Consider the following 20,346-nt stretch of genomic DNA (forward strand, 5'->3'; position numbering starts at 1 on the left):
AGTAAGATTTTATATTATACAAGTTTTAGACCTTTTAAAATTTAAATATCTTTTAATTTTTTTAATTTCTAATAGTACAGAAAAAATATCACAAAATATTTTGCATGAACCTCTTACACATTAGTTGTGGATGAAATAAATTTATTCTTCATAATAACAATTTTATTTTGTTCTTTTGCAGAACGATACAGAGGAGGAAAGAGAGCCGTGAAGTTCACTATTCCAAGAATTTGGCGTGAACCCACTGACCACTCAAGCAATTGTTACTTCTGTATGGTGGACCTTTCCAAACATCCGGCTGGCAAGAATGCAGTTGCTATCATGTATCCAGACCTTCCATCATCCATCGCCCCAGTGTCACACTGCCCTGAGCTCCCTGTTCCCACTCCTCCATAGAGAAAGCAGCCATCTCAAAATACTACTCACTTCTAAACATTCTTGTACAACTTTAGTATAAAAGCATGTAAATTTTGATTCATATGTTGGTTTATTCAGACCTTATGTAAATGAAAATGTGCAACTTTTCCTGTTTTTACATAGAAAATAGGTTAATTTCTAAATTCTATTATCCTGGTCATAAAAGCAAAGTTTGAATGGAATAATGGCCATTTTCTGTACTTTTACAACATAAGTAATTAAGAAATAACACATAATATTCAGGAACAAAATTTGTGTTACATAGTGTAATTAAGATGCAAGTATGAAAAACAAGTTATTTGCACATTTTATATAAAAGGAAATTTAACTTTCTAAAAAAGAGGCCTAACAAAATAATAATTTTAACAAAATTGTTAAAGATTTCATGTCTTAGATGACTATATAACATATGTACCACCCCGGAAACGCGTTCACCTCTTATATAAAAGTTATATTTTAGCTGTATGTTACAGAAAAAAAAACCGGTCACACAGTGTGATGTTTAGTAACGGATAAACTACATTACACGTGTTGTTTAGTTCCAGCAGAGAAACTACATCATGAATGTGTTACGTTCTCCTCTGCTGTAAGGAAATTGTATTACGTATCGCGTTTTGATGTAAAAGTTACCATGCTTGGATAATAAATTAAAGGTTTATGGTTCACATCCCGTTACCGCTTAAACGAACTCTCAACTTTGGAATTATGGGCGAGTTATTAGTGTGTCGGTAACCCAACTGCTAGGTCAAACAAGAATTGGTGAATATGTACCGTGAACCTGTAAAAATATCGGTTAATATAAAGAGTCTGTTTTTGTTGTTGTTTTAGCGGAAAGCTACATACTAGTGTGCGTGTTTTCTTATAGCAAAGCCACATCGGGCTATCTGCTGAGCCCACTAAGGGGAATCGAAGCCCTGATTTTAGCGTTGTATATCCGTAGACTTACCGCTGTACACGTTAGCTATCTAAGCTTTGTCTGCCGCGTGAATCGAACCCGCAGTTTTCGCGTTTTAAGGAATCAGGTCGGTCGACGAGCCATAATGATACAGTTATAAATATAATTTACAATAAGGTATACGCTTTAATACGCAGTAAATGAAATCTAAGAAATTTTAAAATATAATTTGTTTTTTCTTTGAAGATTCTTCATTTAAATAGTTTTTCATAAAATGTTTATTAATGTTTGACATTACTACAATAGCACACACAAATTTTATTTACATTTGCGAAATCTAACTGAAACATAACCTAGGTGTCGCTCAAGAAACTACACATATCTTATTATAAGATGCATAAACAAATAAACTGCTACAAAACAGAGGCAGAATACATCAGAATAGCACATTAGAAAGTCCAGTTTTAATAACATCTATTATCTGCACAGATTTATACACACCAGATAAGTTTTTAATAGCATCAGATATGATAACTTCATGAATAATGTAAGTGGATAAGTTTTCTTTATCAATTATTATTCAATTTTGTTTCCACAAGTTTCAGTCAGATATTGCAATCAAAATTAAATTAGATCATTTTGTTATGGTTTTTTTTTCAATTTTTTGTTGCTTTCTGTTTGTCTTTACGTTTAATATTCTTATACGAAAGTTAACATAAAGTTTATTTCTTTCGCCAACGTATTTGCACAACATTTTTTCATGGAGTTGCCATCTAGGGTTTTTCTTCGTCTGTAGTAACGAAGAGTTATTTTAAACAGGCAAATCAATATTCGAGGTAAGCAAAGTAACTCAGGCAAAGCAATATTCGAGGTAAGCAAAGTAACTCAGGCAAAGCAATATTCGAGGTAAGCAAAGTAACTCAGGCAAATCAATATTCGAGGTAAGCAAAGTAACTCAGGCAAATCTATATTCGAGGTAAGCAAAGTAACTCAGGCAAATCAATGTTCGAGGTAAGCAAAGTAACTCCGGCAAATCAATGTTCGAGGTAAGCAAAGTAACTCAGGCAAATCAATATCCGAGGTAAGCAAAGTAACTCAGGCAAATCAATGTTCGAGGTAAGCAAAGTAACTCAGGCAAATCAATGTTCGAAGTAAGCAAAGTAACTCAGGCAAATCAATGTTCGAGGTAAGCAAAGTAACTCAGGCAAATCAATGTTCGAGGTAAGCAAAGTAACTCGGGGAAGTCAATATTCGAGGTAAGCATGCACACGTGTTGTCCCTGCATCTCAGACCGCTACTAAACCTTAATATTCTAATACAGTCTGCTAATGGCACTTCTTCCTCAGCCCATTAATTACAGTTTTTTGTTGTTGTTTTTTTTCTGAATTGAAAGACAACTACTCAACCTGAAACTTCATTTATGTCTATTAAAAAAAAATCTATCGCAATGCACAGCTATGGGCACGAAGTTTATCGCACACCAGAAAGAAATAGAAACTTCATGGAAATTAAAGACAGGTGAGTAATCTATAGAGAATGGAAAATACTTAATAGCAATGTTGAAGCTTTACTGAATCTTGTCCCTGCTTTTGGTAGCTAAGACTCATTAAGATGAAACTTTGAGGAAATATCGACCTACTCTGATTTTCTGTTGTACTTCCCCACTGCTACGAACCCCACAGATCCTCTTATAACAATTTTGATTTATTTCTAGTCAATCGATGAAATTTAATGAACACGACTTTATGTATAGAAAAACACACATTCATTTTATTGTTCACAATTAAAATCGTTCTTTATATGTTTGCTGCTTTAATTGTGTGTAGGTTATCATACTATAATGGGACTCTTGCCTAAATGATACTGGAAAAACTTTTTTATTACGCGATGTGCTACCCCCAAGCTCGTGAAATGTTTATCCTGTGTGCATGTAGAGTTGCAATAGCGGTCACGATTTTCTTGTTTTGTCTTCGTTTCCCATCATGGAGAAATTTATCTTTCTCTATTCTTAGGGTGCAGGTATGACGTCATGAATACGTCATACGCAGATCGAATGCACTATCGCTATCTATATAAATATAATAGTGCTGTTTGTTGTATGTCCACGTAAATGCTTTGCAGGATGTGGATGGATCTTCACCAAAATTGGTATGAAGGTTCATTAGGTTCATGGGGAAATACACACAAATTTTCAGTTTTACATTTTACGGTTTTTATGAGTATTTTTGCGGTTTTTTTTAATCACTACTTCACCCCTGTTGATGGATCTTGAGTAAATTTGGCATGAAGATTTGTTGGGTTCATGATGAAATACATACAAATTTACGGTTTCACAGTTTGTGATTTGCTGTTTTTAATGGGCGTTTTGGGGTTTAAAAAAAGATATATACAAAGGAAACAACTTTTCGTGTCCAAAGATAACCTTTCATTAATTATGAATTTGGCCCTGTGTAACAATTTCAAACTACCCCCTGTAAATGTTACCCTCCAGTAATTTGAATTCGTTTTCATATAACCGGGGCGTAGGACAAAATCTATTTCATCTTATCTTGATTTCAAACTACCCCCTTCCTGATAGACTCGTTTTAACGGTTTATTAAGAAGCTAGACGTTTTTGTTGCACTTAGTTTAGTTAGTTAGTCATCACCATTAGATTCCATCAAGGAACATAGGGCCGCAATCGCTTGCGGATTCTTCAACAAGTATTTAAGTGAGTAGGTTCTTAGCCCTCTGCACCGAGCCGTCCCTAATTTAGTAGTGTAAGACTAGAGGGAAGGCAGCTAGTCATCACCACCCACCGCCAACTCTTGGGCTACTCTTGTACCAACGAATAGTGGGATTGACCGTGCCATTATAACGCCCCCACGGCTGGGAGGGCGAGCATGTTTAGCGCGACGCGGGCGCGAACCCGCGACCCTCGGATTACGAGTCGCACGCCTTAGGCGCTTGGCCATGCCAGGCATTTTGTTGCACTTAGTGTGTGTAAATGAAATTAACACATTAATAATAATGTAAAATTCGAATATTTATCATGTTTTATATCTCATGCTATCAATCACTCATTTTTATTTCAGTGCGCATAAAGAAATAAAAAATAATAATATGTATAAATTACAAAATATTGAATGAAGACAGTATGTAGACCTTGTGGTCTGGCGAGGACGAGCCCTTAAAATACCTTTTATCTTATATAAGTCATCAATTTTAATAAAAGAAATAATAGGCCTATTATCATGTACTTAGATATGTACTCGACACGCATTTCAAATACTAAAAGCAATCATTATGTTTGTCATTTTGGCGTTAGAAGAGGGGGTAATTTGAAATCCAGGGGGTAATTTAAGATCGATTTCATGTTACTCCCCCGATACTCTGAAAACAATTTCATATTACCGGGGGGGGGGTAACTTGAAAACAGGGGTAGTTTGAAATCTTTACACCGGCATGGCCTGGTGGGTTAAGGCGTTTGACACGTAATCCGAGGGTCGCGGGTTCGAATTCCTGTCGCAGCAAACATGCTCGCCCTTTCAACCGTGGGGGCGTTATAATGTGACGGTCAATCCCACTATTCGTTGTAAAAGAGTAGTCCAAGAGTTGACGGTGAGTGGTGATGACTAGCTGCGTTCCTTCCAGTTTTACACTGCTCATTTAGGGACGGCTAGCGCAGATATTCCTCGTGTAGCTTTGTGCGAAATTCAAAGCCAAACCAAACATCTTTAGTTTCCTATTCACATTTTAGAACCATTACTTGTTCTCGACGTATTCACCAGTTGTCTTCATCAGGAGGAAGAGTTGAAGGAATTTTTGTTTCTAGTTTTTTGCTCTTTAAGAATATTAAAACAAGACTCTGCAAACAATTATTATTAAACCAAAACTTGAATTCAACGAATTATGGCAACACTCGCTCCAAGGTAAAAAAAAACAAAAAACTCTAACGCTTTTTCATCGCACAAATTTATGAATGGGCGATACATAAATTACTTATAGCCAAAGAATATTTTATGAAGTAAATAGACCAAAGAACATACATACATCTGTAATCACATCAATTTTATAACAACCTAAGATCATATTTAAGTTGATAATGCTAATAATATACCGGTATTGTGTAAATGTAATAATATACTGGTATTGTATAAATGTAACAATATACTGGTATTGTACAAATGTAATAATATACTGGTATTGTATAAATGTAACAATATACTGGTATTGTACAAATGTAACAATATACTGGTATTGTACAAATGTAATAATATACTGGTATTGTACAAATGTAACAATATACTGGTATTGTATAAATGCAGTTATAATTCATAAATTTTTTCAACATATTTTTTTACATAAAATTTAATACCAAATTTGTACAAAAGGTTAATTCGATCTTTATATAAATAGCCTATATAGTAATACAGTGGCTAACGAGACTCGGTGCTACGGGCGACATGTTTAGCCCTTAAATAGCGGGAATGTTGAAAGCAGTAACATCAATCGATGATGGTCACCGTTTAAGGGTTAACAGATAAATATTTCGCTCGGGGCGATTCTAGAAGAGTGGTAATACCACGGTAACCTCATGACTGGAGAACTGCGTTAAACCCAGACCGAGGAATATTGTTCGTATAAAGATATTGTTAACAACAGGAGCCTTCTGGGCGTCAGAATTCTTCGAAACCAACCAATCAGAAGCAAAGGCTTCATCTGCAAAGTAAAAAGACCATGGTTATGAAAAGGAATAAACCTAGTATAAACGGCCATTGCTATGGTGATCTATTGATACTGTGAAGAATATAATAAACAAGTATATCTGAAGTTGGCGAAACTTCCAGTATCAGATCGAAATCAACTATTCTTGTCCTCAGAGAGATAGCCGAAGAAACTGAAATTACGTGCAACTGTAATGGACGTTTGTGCTTTGTTTACTTAGACATTGCCTTGGAAACCAAATTGTCCACATACGGTGAGGGTGAGACTATCTGCGTTAGTTAGCCGTCTCTAATTTTGAGTGACCGACTGAAAGGAAGGCTGGTAGTTAGCGCCACCTAACTTCAAATGCTGGACTACTCTTTTTTCAGATCATATAGTACGAATGGTCTGTCAATCGTATAACACACTCAATACCACCAAAGAGTGGGGCATGGTTTTTCTTTCTTGGCGATAAAGGGACGCGAACTAGTTACCTCAGCTTAACAATTCGTCACGCTAATCACTGGATCACATTCGGTTCTCTCTGTGAGTGTATAGGTGGGATGGTGAGGGAAGGCAGAAATATTCATAAATATATGTGGTTTAAGATTGCCCCTGTGGTTCTTCACCAATTCTTCTTGCATTAGCTTGTGGTGAGAGATTACCTTCACCAAAATGAGCGCGAAGTGGTTCCAAGGGAATTGCTACTAAGTGCGTTTAGCTTCAGAAGATATTAAAATATTCTAGATACATATATCTCTATTCTCTGGTTTTATTTGTACTTTGTGTTTAAATAAACTGTGTTCAGTTAACAATAATTAATCCGTCGTGGAATGCCTCGGGTAAAAGAAGTTGTTACTGTCAAGAACAAAGTTTCACAATGGACTATCTGCGCCCTTGTTCATCAGGAGTATGGAAACCCGAGTTTTAACGTCGTAAGCGTGCTGACCTAACAATGAGAGCAAATAAAATATACTCAGACTGATAATTGTTAGCAAGTCCCGAAAGCTTTCAATAATACAAACACTAATTAATGGTAAATAATATGCCATGATCAGAAGCTGATTCTGGTCCGACTCGTAGTCTGAAGGTTGAAAGTTCAAATTCCCGTCACACTAAAAATGCTCATCGTTTCAGCTGTGAAGGCGTTACAATGTTTTCGTCAATCCCACTATTCGTATTTAAAAGAGCAGCCCAAGAGTTGGCGGTGGGTAGTGATGACTAGCTGCCTTCCCTCCAGTTTTATACTGCTAAATTAGAGACGGCTGGTGCATATAGCCCTCTTGTGTGTGTGTGTGTTTTTTATAGTAAAGCGACATCTCGTCATCTGCCGTGTTCAGCGAGGAGAATCGAACGCCTGATTGTAGACATCATGAATCCAAATACTTATCGCTGTCCCAGCGGGGAACACAATTACGAGGGAAGCGCATGTTAAGAAGTGCAGAAGGTGATGGCTTTCCTTCTCTTTCCACTTTGGATTTTTAACCTAGTATATTCATTCTGTGTTTAGGCGATTTAATTGTACACTGCTTTTAGAATATTTGGTTGTATTCTAATTTTACATAGAGTACATGGCTGGGTCGTGACTTTAGTCGGTGTGGCTGTATTCTTATTTTAGACAGCGCGTATGACTTCAGTCGGTGTGGTTGTTGTCTAATTATAGACATCGTGTGTGACTGTATTATAATTTTAGATAGGGTGCATGACTTCAGTCGGTGTGGTTGTTGTATAATTATAGACATCGTATGTGACTGTATTATAATTTTAGATAGGGTGCATGACTTCAGTCGGTGTGGTTGTTGTATAATTATAGACATCGTATGTGACTGTATTATATATAATTTTAGACAGGGTGCATGACTTCAGTCGGTGTGGTTGTTGTATAATTATAGACATCGTTTGTGACTGTATTATAATTTTAGACAGGGTACATGACTTCAGTCGGTGTGGTTGTTGTATAATTATAGACATCGTATGTGACTGTATTATAATTTTAGACAGGGTACATGACTTCAGTCGGTGTGGTTGTTGTATAATTATAGACATCGTATGTGACTGTATTATAATTTCAGACAGGGTACATGACTTCAGTCGGTGTGGTTGTTGTATAATTATAGACATCGTATGTGACTGTATTATAATTTTAGATAGGGTGCATGACTTCAGTCGGTGTGGTTGTTGTATAATTATAGACATCGTATGTGACTGTATTATATATAATTTTAGACAGGGTGCATGACTTCAGTCGGTGTGGTTGTTATATAATTATAGACATCGTATGTGACTGTATTATAATTTTAGATAGGGTGCATGACTTCAGTTGGTGTGGTTGTTGTATAATTATAGACATCGTATGTGACTGTATTATAATTTTAGATAGGGTGCATGACTTCAGTCGGTGTGGTTGTTGTATAATTATAGACATCGTATGTGACTGTATTATAATTTTAGACAGGGTGCATGACTTCAGTCGGTGTGGTTGTTGTATAATTATAGACATCGTATGTGACTGTATTATAATTTTAGATAGGGTGCATGACTTCAGTCGGTGTGGTTGTTGTATAATTATAGACATCGTATGTGACTGTATTATAATTTTAGACAGGGTGCATGACTTCAGTTGGTGTGGTTGTTGTATAATTATAGACATCGTATGTGACTGTATTATAATTTTAGACAGGGTGCATGACTTCAGTCGGTGTGGTTGTTGTATAATTATAGACATCGTATGTGACTGTATTATAATTTTAGTCAGGGTGCATGACTTCAATGACGGTCAATCCCACTATTCGTTGGTAAAAGAGCAGCCCAAGAGTTGGCGGTGGGTGGTGATGACTAGCTGCCTTCCCTCTAGTTTTACACTGCCAAATTAGGGACGGCTAGCACAGATGGCCCTCGAGTAGCTTTGCGCGAAATTCAAAAACAAACAAACCTACCTCATCTATCAACAAGTAGGATTAGAACCTGAGTAAGGCGGAAAAATGTTTTTTTATTAAATATTAATTTCTTATTTAATTAATACTTTCTTTAAATATTAATAAATTCTTGTTTAATTAATAATTTGTTTAAATATTAATGAATTTTTGTTTAATTAATAATTTGTTTAAATATTAATAAATTTTTGTTTAATTAATAATTTGTTTAAATATTAATAAATTTTTGTTTAATTAATAATTTGTTTACATATTAATAAATTATCAGACATTTTGTTACAGTAAATATTGGTTAAATATATTCTGTTATTTTTTCTGCCGTTCATATTTTTGAGGTCGCTATTCGATAAAATGTTTGACTCTATATTTGCTGATGATAAACTAGAGAAACCATGGGCAATATGTAAAAGTGAAAATCCGCGCTGTTTCAAACATTTAAGGAAGAATCAACTTCTTGTGGAATGGAAAGCGAATAATAAAGCGTGGATTACAAGTGCTATGTTCGAGGAATTTATGAACAAATTAAACAAAAGAATGGAACAAGAAAATAGTAATATTGTACTTATCCTAGATAATACAACTTGTCATCCAAAAGTTCAACTTTAAAATGTTCGTTTAGTCTTTCTACCTCCATGTACAACATCAACTCTACAGTCACTAGATAATGGAATTATACAGTGTATAAAATTGAAATACAGAAAGCTGATGCTTCAGCATATTATTGTAAACATGGACGACTGCAAGAGAGATTGTTTGTTTGTTTTCTTATAGCAAAGCCACATCGGGATATCTGCTGAGCCCAGTGAGGGGAATCGAACCGCTGATTTCGCGTTGTAAATTCGTAGACTTAACGCTGTACTAATGGGGAGCTGTTAGAGAGAATCTGAAATGACCATGAAAATTGACGTGTTAGATGCAATTGTATTTTTAAGTCATTCAAATACGCAAAGATGAATGCGTAATAAAGTGCTTTCAAAATTGTGGATTTGTTCTGATAATGGCGGAGATTGTGGAGAAGTTGTTTGTTATGACGATTCTAGTGAAATCCAAACTCTGATTGAGAAGATTGATGCAGATGATTCTGTGAGCACAAAGTTTTATGAACGTTGTCAAGAATGTTTTAACAAAAACTGATGAAACTGATTTAAAATCTATAATAGAATCGCTAAATGGTAACAGTGTGAGAGATTCCGACGATGAACAAAATGGAGGAGGTAGTGAGGAAATAGAAATTCCTACTTCATCACAAGTGTTAAGTTATATTAATTCTATCAAATTGTATGCAAAAATGAAGGGGAAAATGAACTTTATGAAAACGCCGTAAAACTGGTGTTCTGTTATAACCGCAAGAGAAAGTCCATTAAAAAAAGGAAATAGTTAAAATTTGACACTTTCTTCAAATAAATTTGATTATGATTTTGTGTACTTGTATATATATTTTCAATGTCTATTTTTGTTCTTATTCTAATAAATATAACATAAATAGTGTGATAACTTAATTCGCAAACGTCACGTCTTACTTCCCTTGAGTCAAGCAAGTCTAACGTTCCACTCAAAAATTATATATAATTTAGGAAATGCATGTTCATTGTCTGAGCCAGAAAACCTGCTTTATTCAGAAATTTTACTCGGTCCCGTGCGATTTTACTATAGTACAATAAAGCGTGACAAAAACCGAGAGTAGATGAATGGCGAATAGGCCTAATATATTTTTAGTTCCAGGGTTTTTTAAAAAAAAACCTGCAAAAATTTTTTTCGATGATAAATATGTGTCGTTATCTGACTGTTATGTGGTCTACATTTTATATTTTAAACAATGTAAATCTGATACAAAACGAGAAAAATAACATATAATAAACAAGAGTGGAATGTGGAATTTTCTAAAAGGGATGGACGCCCTAATGAATGGATGCTAACCTTAAAACATGAGCGTATCAATGAAAGATGATACGTTCTTAATCCGTAAAGGAATTAAAGCAGGAAAACAATAGTTTTTTGCAGCAGGGATGGTGCGAAGTTTGACGAGGATAAACAAACATCAGGTTCTTCAGACAAACATACAAAGGTAACAGACCGAAGAGCTACCAGCAATATGAGCTCACTTCCATGGTGCCTGGAATAATCTAGACATCTATCTGTACGTTACTTTTGAAACCTGTGTGGCTGTTTTCATAAATGTTAGTAGAAGGGCTTCTAACTCAATTTTAACTGAATTTAAAGGGGACTGTTAGGCACGATGGACGAGATTATTGATGTTTGATTTGAAGAAATTGTTTAGATAAGATAGGATACTATATAAAATGTTGTTTTATAGGCCGAGCGATTAAAGGAGTTTTGAAAAAAAAGAGTACATACACTAGAGGGCGTCCATAAGCTACTAAACCTCATTTTCTCTTCAATAGAATAGGAACAAAACTAGATAAACAGTCATGGCTTATGGCATGTAGGAGACTGAAGGTGGGTGAAGCATCGAGTTGTAAAAATAAATGAATAAAACAAACAAACGTAAGTAAACAATGCATTTTGGACAATTACTCTGAATATACTAACATGTAGGTTGACGGAGATTGTTTATCGCGCGATAATTTTTGGAGAAATTAACGATGTCCTTGTCGAGAGGTGCTAACAGTGTCATTGGCCATGAAGTGTCTTTGTCGAGAAGTACTAACAGTGTCTTTGGCCGTTGATAACCCTGAAGTGTTAACTTTCATTAGATGTCAAACTTCAACCATTTGTCTCTTGTGTATCGTATTCTATTCCATTAATAAATTATGGAAATTTTGTACTATATAGGTAGGAGCAACACTCGAATCAAGAGAAAGACGTTAAACAGGAGAACTTGTGAAATCTACTCACGTTCTTCCATTTTCAATCACGTGTTTTATAGTTAGAATACTTTATTTAACTTTTCGTTGTTTTAAAATCCAAACTGCCAACTTACTTATTTTAAAATTGTCTTTACTTCGAGCTACAGATGGGAGAGCTGTAATGAACACAAGTTCTTATGGGAGCTCAGCGACGTAGACAAGTTACTGATTCATACATGTATCATTTGAAGGAAATATGACGAATAATATTGATAAGATATTGTCTGACACTCGAGTAATTTTAAATAACTTTGTCAAACGAAGTAGGACAGTTACTCTCTAACCCTTGAATTTTTAGGAAGACTATAAACAAAGTAACACAGGTACTGTCTGACACATGAGATTTAGTAACACAACAGACAAGGTAACACAGGTACTGTCTGACGCGTGAGAATCAGTAACACAACAGACAAGGTAACACTGGTTCTATATGACATCTAAGATTTAGGAAGGCTATAGATAAAGTTTCATAGGTACTGTTGGACATGTGAGATTTAGTAACACTATAGACAACTTGATAGGGGTAATACCTGACATGTGTTTTTTACTAACCCTATAAACACGTTAATACAAGTACTACCTGACAGGTGAGATTTAGTAACACTATAAACAAGTTAATACAGGTACTACCTAACATGTGATATATAATAACACTATAAACAAGTTAATACAGGTACTACGTGACATGTGATGTATAATAACACTATAAACAAGTTAATACAGGTACTACCTAACATGTGATATATAATAACACTATAAACAAGTTAATACAGGTACTACGTGACATGTGATGTATAATAACACTATAAACAAGTTAATACAGGTACTACGTGACATGTGATGTATAATAACACTATAAACAAGTTAATACAGGTACTACGTGACATGTGATGCATAATAACACTATAAACAAGTTAATACAGATACTACGTGACATGTGATGTATAATAACACTATAAACAAGTTAATACAGGTACTACCTAACATGTGATATATAATAACACTATAAACAAGTTAATACAGGTACTACGTGACATGTGATGTATAATAACACTATAAACAAGTTAATACAGGTACTACCTAACATGTGATATATAATAACACTATAAACAAGTTAATACAGGTAGTACGTGACATGTGATGTATAATAACACTATAAACAAGTTAATACAGGTACTACCTAACATGTGATATATAATAACACTATAAACAAGTTAATACAGGTACTACCTAACATGTGATATATAATAACACTATAAACAAGTTAATACAGGTATTACGTGACATGTGATATATAATAACACTATAAACAAGTTAATACAGGTACTACCTAACATGTGATATATAATAACACTATAAACAAGTTAATACAGGTACTACGTGACATGTGATGTATAATAACACTATAAACAAGTTAATACAGGTACTACCTAACATGTGATATATAATAACACTATAAACAAGTTAATACAGGTACTACGTGACATGTGATGTATAATAACACTATAAACAAGTTAATACAGGTACTACGTGACATGTGATGTATAATAACACTATAAACAAGTTAATACAGGTACTACGTGACATGTGATGCATAATAACACTATAAACAAGTTAATACAGATACTACGTGACATGTGATGTATAATAACACTATAAACAAGTTAATACAGGTACTACCTAACATGTGATATATAATAACACTATAAACAAGTTAATACAGGTACTACGTGACATGTGATGTATAATAACACTATAAACAAGTTAATACAGGTACTACCTAACATGTGATATATAATAACACTATAAACAAGTTAATACAGGTAGTACGTGACATGTGATGTATAATAACACTATAAACAAGTTAATACAGGTACTACCTAACATGTGATATATAATAACACTATAAACAAGTTAATACAGGTACTACCTAACATGTGATATATAATAACACTATAAACAAGTTAATACAGGTATTACGTGACATGTGATATATAATAACACTATAAACAAGTTAATACAGGTACTACCTAACATGTGATATATAATAACACTATAAACAAGTTAATACAGGTATTACGTGACATGTGATGTATAATAACACTATAAACAAGTTAATACAGGTACTACGTGACATGTGATGTATAATAACACTATAAACAAGTTAATACAGGTACTGTCCGATTTGTGACTGTTGCTCTAATGTTACAGACTTTATATGGATTTTTAAACCTCCTGAACAATTCCTTACTAAGTAACTGTCGGAACCTCGTATTTCCGTATGATCAAAAGTTGATTGGATTGTTATCTGTTTTATTTTTTCCTTATGTTTAGGTTTGCTAGCCATGGGGCAGTTTGCAGATTGGGTGTGCTATTTTAATATAATTGAAAAGTCTCGTAGCACAGACACATTGTTGCTTTGGGCGTGTTGTCTAAATGTTTGTTACAAGTCCAGGAGTCACAGGAGTATTATTACTTTGGTATTGTTTCTAAAATTGTTTAAAAGTCTCATCACCACGGGGACTGTTGCCACTTTGGTTATATTATTTTGAAGCAATATATTTTAATCTGGTGCTTATTAAACGTTTCAACAATAAATTGGGTTTACGTTACTTTCTACAAACAATAAATTCGCAGTAGATCGTGACATTTGAAACAAGTGAGACAGGAAGCTGTTTGTCGATTTTATTTTTGTTGCATTGTGACTGGTACAGTGTGAAAACAGTAATACTTTTCAGGCATGTGTAGTCACGTCATTCTGCGATACATCGCCATTGGCACAGTGTGAATATAATAATTGTCAGACATTTCTAGTCACATTATTCTGCGCTATAGTATGAAAACAATAGTTATAAGTTAGATGCTAAGTTACGCCACGTGGCGTGCAGATATATTAAGGATTTCTTAGATTGATGAATATGTCAATTCAGTTGCATTCTGTTAGTTGCACAAATGAACTCGTTGTTTTGTTGCACAGAGCATTTATAAAAATTAACATTTTGATCACGATGTGTTAAAGGTGTGGTTTACTGAGATTTCCTCTGTTGTGATGGTCGTTTACCGAGCACACTACAAAGAGTGAACGTTAAAACGTGGTGTGTTTTGTTTGCTTCTCTGTTATATTTCGCGCAAAGCTACTCGAGGGCTATCTGCGCCAGCCGTCCCTAATCTATATGCTAGTGGAAAGGCCAACTCTTGGGTTATTCTTGCCAGTGAATGGTAGAATTAACCATCACACTATAATGTCTCCCATGACAGAAAGAGCGAGCATGTTCGGTGACGGGTTTCGAACTTGCGATCCACAAATTGCAAATCGAGTTCTCTGACCACGTAGAACAAGCTTACATTTTGAGAAGAGCTGCGTCTAAACTGTATTCATTACCCTCAGTTTAACCAATACCAAGCACTCTTTGGTTCTAACTCTTGCTTATCTTAAGGTGAACTTGAGGAGATGGGGCTCTAAGATAAACATCGTCATATTTAACAAGCCCATACAACTAAACCGAATCATCAAAGAATGAGATAACGCCATTACATCCCTCACTCTTCACCCACGCATTCCGTGTAAAGCTCGTGACAACCGTGAATACTAAGAAGGTTAGGCGTGGCCTAGTGGTTATTAGAGTGGATTGTGAACTTAAGGTTCATGGTATGCGTCACGTTCCCGATGCTTGGTACTTTGAGCAATCTGTGTATTACACGAAAGACAGTCAAAACCCAGTACCTGAAAAAGAGTAGCTGTAACGTTGTCGAAGCGTGTTGTCTCAACTCGTTACCAGCTTCCAATACATGATACTTCCACAAGCTTAATAACCTGTTGACTGCCAAGTATTTCAGCTGCTACAATACAACTCTAATGCTTCTTCATTTTGTAACTTTTTTCTTGACGCCATTTTGAATCGAAAGTGAAACAATTTGCAAGTAAGTCAAATGCATGTATGGTGCTGACATCTAGCGCTGAAGTTAGGTATTATTGAGAAAGAATTAATTCGTCCATGGCACTGAACAGGTTAATGGGGCACGGACCGAGGACAATGGGAATATAGATTTAACTGGACTATTTTTAAGTCTAAGTCCGTAACCAGCTAGTAATTAATTAATTGAAAATGTTTATCGATTTTCTGTATTTATTTTTTAAAATCTTAAACGTATCCCAAGTTGTTGTGCCTTTTTTCTAGTTAACTTGGTTTCTTTTTAATTTCGTGCAAAGCTACACGAGGGCTATCTGCGCTAGCCGTCCCTAATTTTGCAGCGTAAGACTAGAGATAAAACTGTTAGTCATCACCACCCACCGCCAACTCTTAGGCTACTCTTTTACCAACGAATAGTAGGATTGATCGTCACACTATAATGCCCCCACGGCTTAAAGAGCAAGCATTTTTAGTGTGACGGGGATTCAAACCCGCCACCCTCGGATTATGAGTCGATTGCCTTAACCACCTTTCCATGCCTGGCCTATCTAGTTAAATGTTAGTTATATAATTGAACAGTTCACCCTTTACGTTATCACTTTGTCCAAAACATTCACCGAAATAAGTAATCCCTGGCATCTAACCTCATCTGATTAGAACGTTCTCCAAACTTTAGGAGCAAATCCCAATTGGATGATCTTTACCAATTATTTTGATCTTAACGAAATAATCTACTGAAACATCAACATAAGTGCAAGCTATTATTTAGTGTAAAAGTTAATAACCCTATCATGAACCCTGACACCAACATTAAGAAACTAGTTCGTATTAATTCTTATAACACTGACCAGTGTTCCTGTTGTGAGAGAGACTTTAGAAAGAAAAAAAAATTTCTCATACATAAAAACTTACACTTCAACAGTTCCTAGTCGACAGTTTAAATGTAGGATCATTGTGGTAGGATTCTTACGACAGGAACTCCAGGAAAGCCGACTTCTTGTCACTTTGCTGTGATTCGTCGCTGTTAATACGCAGACATAAAACGTAAAGAGACAGTATTTTATGTATTCAAGACTTCTCTACGGTGGACACGACCGATGAAAACCCAACTTTTACACAAGAAAGATAACATTATTAAAGTTTGCTTTAACTTTTGGTTTTTTTAGTTTCCCATCAGACTGGCAGGGTGTCACACTCCGTCTGAAGAAAATGGAGGAGCTCTTGTCTTTGTTTTCCCCAGCCCCACACGCTTAGAAAATCTCCCCACAACCAACGCTGCCCGCGTGCCAGCCTATCAAACACAAGATACTGACACCAACACAATTATGACCCGTTTGATATCGATTTTCTATTATAAACCCACCAAGCTTGGTAACTGTTTGTGATAAATCCAGCTTACTGAAGCTTCGCTGCTAGTCGCCACTTCAGTAATCTCACTCGTTATCAGAACAGCGGTCTCCGACAAGTAGAGCGTGAATATACGACAGCAAGGCTTTTGGCCGACCCAGACTGTGGGATATTTCACAACTAACTTCTGCATTCGTTGTTGCGGTACGCAAAATATCTTGCAAGATATTTGAGTCGAGTGTTTGTGTGTTTTCTTTTTAGCAAAACCACATCGGGCTATCTGCTGAGTCCACCGAAGGAAATCGCACCCCTGATTTTAGCGTTGTAAATCCGTAGACTTATCGCTGTACTAGAGGGGAACATTTGAGTCGAAATACATGTGTTGTTATTTTGAGCCTAACATCAAAAAGCAGTGCGTTAGTTCACTGGTTTATGTTGTTTACTGTTGTGGTTGTTTGTCATAAAGCACAAACCTACACAAAGGGCTGTCTGTACTCTTTCTACCACGGGTATCTAAACCCGTTTTCTAGTAGACTCACCGATGTACTACTGGAGGGCGTTGGTTGCTAAACCGTAAAAAGGGTGCACGGCAGGCACTACAAGGGTTACGCGAGTCTATAAAGAATAAGTATATATATAGACTGTCAAATATTAGGGGTGAGGTACTACCACCCCCATCCCATAAACAACCCTGACCTCACGATACATAGCTAATTCAAATAAATACATGTGAAATTAAGTTTCTCCAACAAAGCGGTAGGAAAGTGTAGTCGAGCTAGTCAAAAATTGGTAAATTCCTTTGTGAGCCAATCAAAATTAACGTCATTCATGAAATGAGCGCGTGGCTTATTTACATAATGATTGTTGGTAAAAATCAGATTAACAGCTTTCAAAAAAAGAGGAAAGCTAGTGCTCTATTGTGTGTTTCAAGAATGGCTCTGATGTCATGTTGCTAGGAGATAAAAATATAACCTAATATTGTTGCTAGTCCGTAAACTGAAAGCATGAATTGAAATAATAGCAAAACCAGAAACTTAGTTTTCACTGATTAATGGGCTTGATTGTTTTTTTTTACTAAAAACGTTGGTGTTATAAAATAAAATAATTCGGAATTAAAAATTTAAAATTGAATTTATATTTTTACTATCATAATAAATTGTATGCAGTTGGTTCTAGGCTAGGCGATCCCACATTACATCTTTGCTTAAGGGTTATTATACTAACCCTAACTCTGAGCACACTAATAAAGTTTCCCGGCACCCTCTTCTCCCACAACCCCCTTGCACCCCGTCTCTAAAAACGTAATGGACAGATAGTAATCGCACTTATAAGGTTTCCCAGAACCCCCTGCTCTCGTAACCCCCTTGTACCCCGTCTCTAAAACAGTAATAAACAAATATTTATCGATATATTACATATATTAGGGCGTATATGACTCCTCTTATTTAGAGAAATCAATAGTGACATAAAAAACACTGGATTTTATAAGGTTAGATGTCACTCTCTTAAGATGTTTGTTTTGTTTTGGTTAGAATTTCGTGTTAAGCTACACGAGGGCTATCTTCGCTAGCCAACTATTGGGCTACTCTTTTACTAACGCATAGTGGAATTGACCATCCCATTTTAACGCCCACACGGCTGAAAGGACGAGCATGTTTGGTCTGATGGGGATGCGAACCCGCGACACTCGGATTATGAGTCGAATGCCTTAACCACCTGGCCATGCCGGGAACGTTTGTCCTGTATATAATTGCAATATTAACTTACCGAGCCAGCGAAATTAACTGGTAAACTAACATAATTATATGTTTCCTGTACATTACACTGATTAATCAACAGAATTGTATGTTTCCAAAACATTACACTGATTAATCAACAGAATTGTACGTTTCCAATACATTACACTGATTAATCAACAAAATTGTATGTTTCCAATACATTACACTGATTAATCAACAGAATTGTATGTTTCCAATACATTACACTGATTAATCAACAGAAGTGTATGTTTCCAATACATTACACTGATTAATTAACAGAACTGTGTGTTTCCAGTACATTATAGTATTAATCAGCTCAATCTACAAATTTGTATGTTACCAGAATTGTGTGTTGCTAGTACGTTACACTATTAATAAATAGAATTGTTGTTGCCAATACCTTACACTAATTAATAAATAAAACTGCGTATTGCTAGTACAATCCACAAGTTAATCAAAAGAATTATGTGTTTCCAGCACATTACACTATTAATAAACAGTATTGTATATTGCCACTACATTACACTATCAATAAACAGAATATTGTATATTGCTAGTACATTACACTATTAATAAACAGTATTGTATATTGCCACTACATTACACTATTAATAAACAGTATTGTATATTGCTACTACATTACACTATTAATAAAAAGTATTGTATGTTTCCAATACATTACACTGATTAATTAACAGAACTGTGTGTTTCCAGTACATTATAGTATTAATCAGCTCAATCTACAAATTTGTATGTTACCAGAATTGTGTGTTGCTAGTACGTTACACTATTAATAAATAGAATTGTTGTTGCCAATACCTTACACTAATTAATAAATAAAACTGTGTGTTGCTAGTACAATCCACAAGTTAATCAAAAGAATTATGTGTTTCCAGTACACTACACTATTAATAAACAGTATTGTATATTGCCACTACATTACACTATCAATAAACAGTATTGTATATTGCCACTACATTACACTATTAATAAACAGTATTGTATATTGCCACTACATTACACTATTAATAAACAAAATATTGTATATTGCTAGTACATTACACTATTAATAAACAGTATTGTATATTGCTAGTACATTACACTATTAATAAACAAAATATTGTATATTGCTAGTACATTACACTATTAATAAACAGTATTGTATATTGCTAGTACATTACACTATTAATAAACAGAATATTGTATATTGCTAGTACATTACACTATTAATAAACAGTATTGTATATTGCCACTACATTACACCATTAATAAAAAGTATTGTATATTGCCACTACATTACACTATCAATAAACAGTATTGTATATTGCCACTACATTACACTATTAATAAACAGTATTGTATATTGCTAGTACATTACACTATTAATAAAAAGTATTGTATATTGCTAGTACATTACACTATCAATAAACAGTATTGTATGTTGCCAGTACATTACACTATTAATAAACAGTATTGTATATTGCGAGTACATTACACTATTAATAAACAGTATTGTATATTGCGAGTACA

The 20,346-nt window shown here is 34.9% G+C and overlaps 1 protein-coding gene across 6 annotated transcripts in view; it reads right to left on the reverse strand.

The window, feature by feature from the left end:
• Positions 1–20,346, reverse strand: part of Chi (LIM domain-binding protein 2 Chi) — a 136,047-nt gene that overhangs the window by 89,472 nt on the left and 26,229 nt on the right. Inside the window, exon 1 of one of the 6 annotated variants that reach the window (XM_076452071.1) lies at positions 16,622–16,982. The exons of 1 other annotated variant lie outside the window; for it this stretch is intronic. Coding sequence is in view for 1 of the 5 variants with exons in the window: in XM_076452074.1 (XP_076308189.1) it covers positions 16,622–16,662 (41 nt within the window). In the remaining 4 variants the exon portion in view is untranslated. Of the gene's footprint in view, positions 1–16,621; positions 16,983–20,346 lie in introns of those variants that run through there. 4 more of the 6 variants (XM_076452074.1, XM_076452075.1, XM_076452077.1 and 1 more) reach the window with 4 other exon arrangements.

Source organism: Tachypleus tridentatus, chromosome 8, assembly GCF_004210375.1.
Source record: "Tachypleus tridentatus isolate NWPU-2018 chromosome 8, ASM421037v1, whole genome shotgun sequence".
NCBI classification, from domain to species: domain Eukaryota; kingdom Metazoa; phylum Arthropoda; class Merostomata; order Xiphosura; family Limulidae; genus Tachypleus; species Tachypleus tridentatus.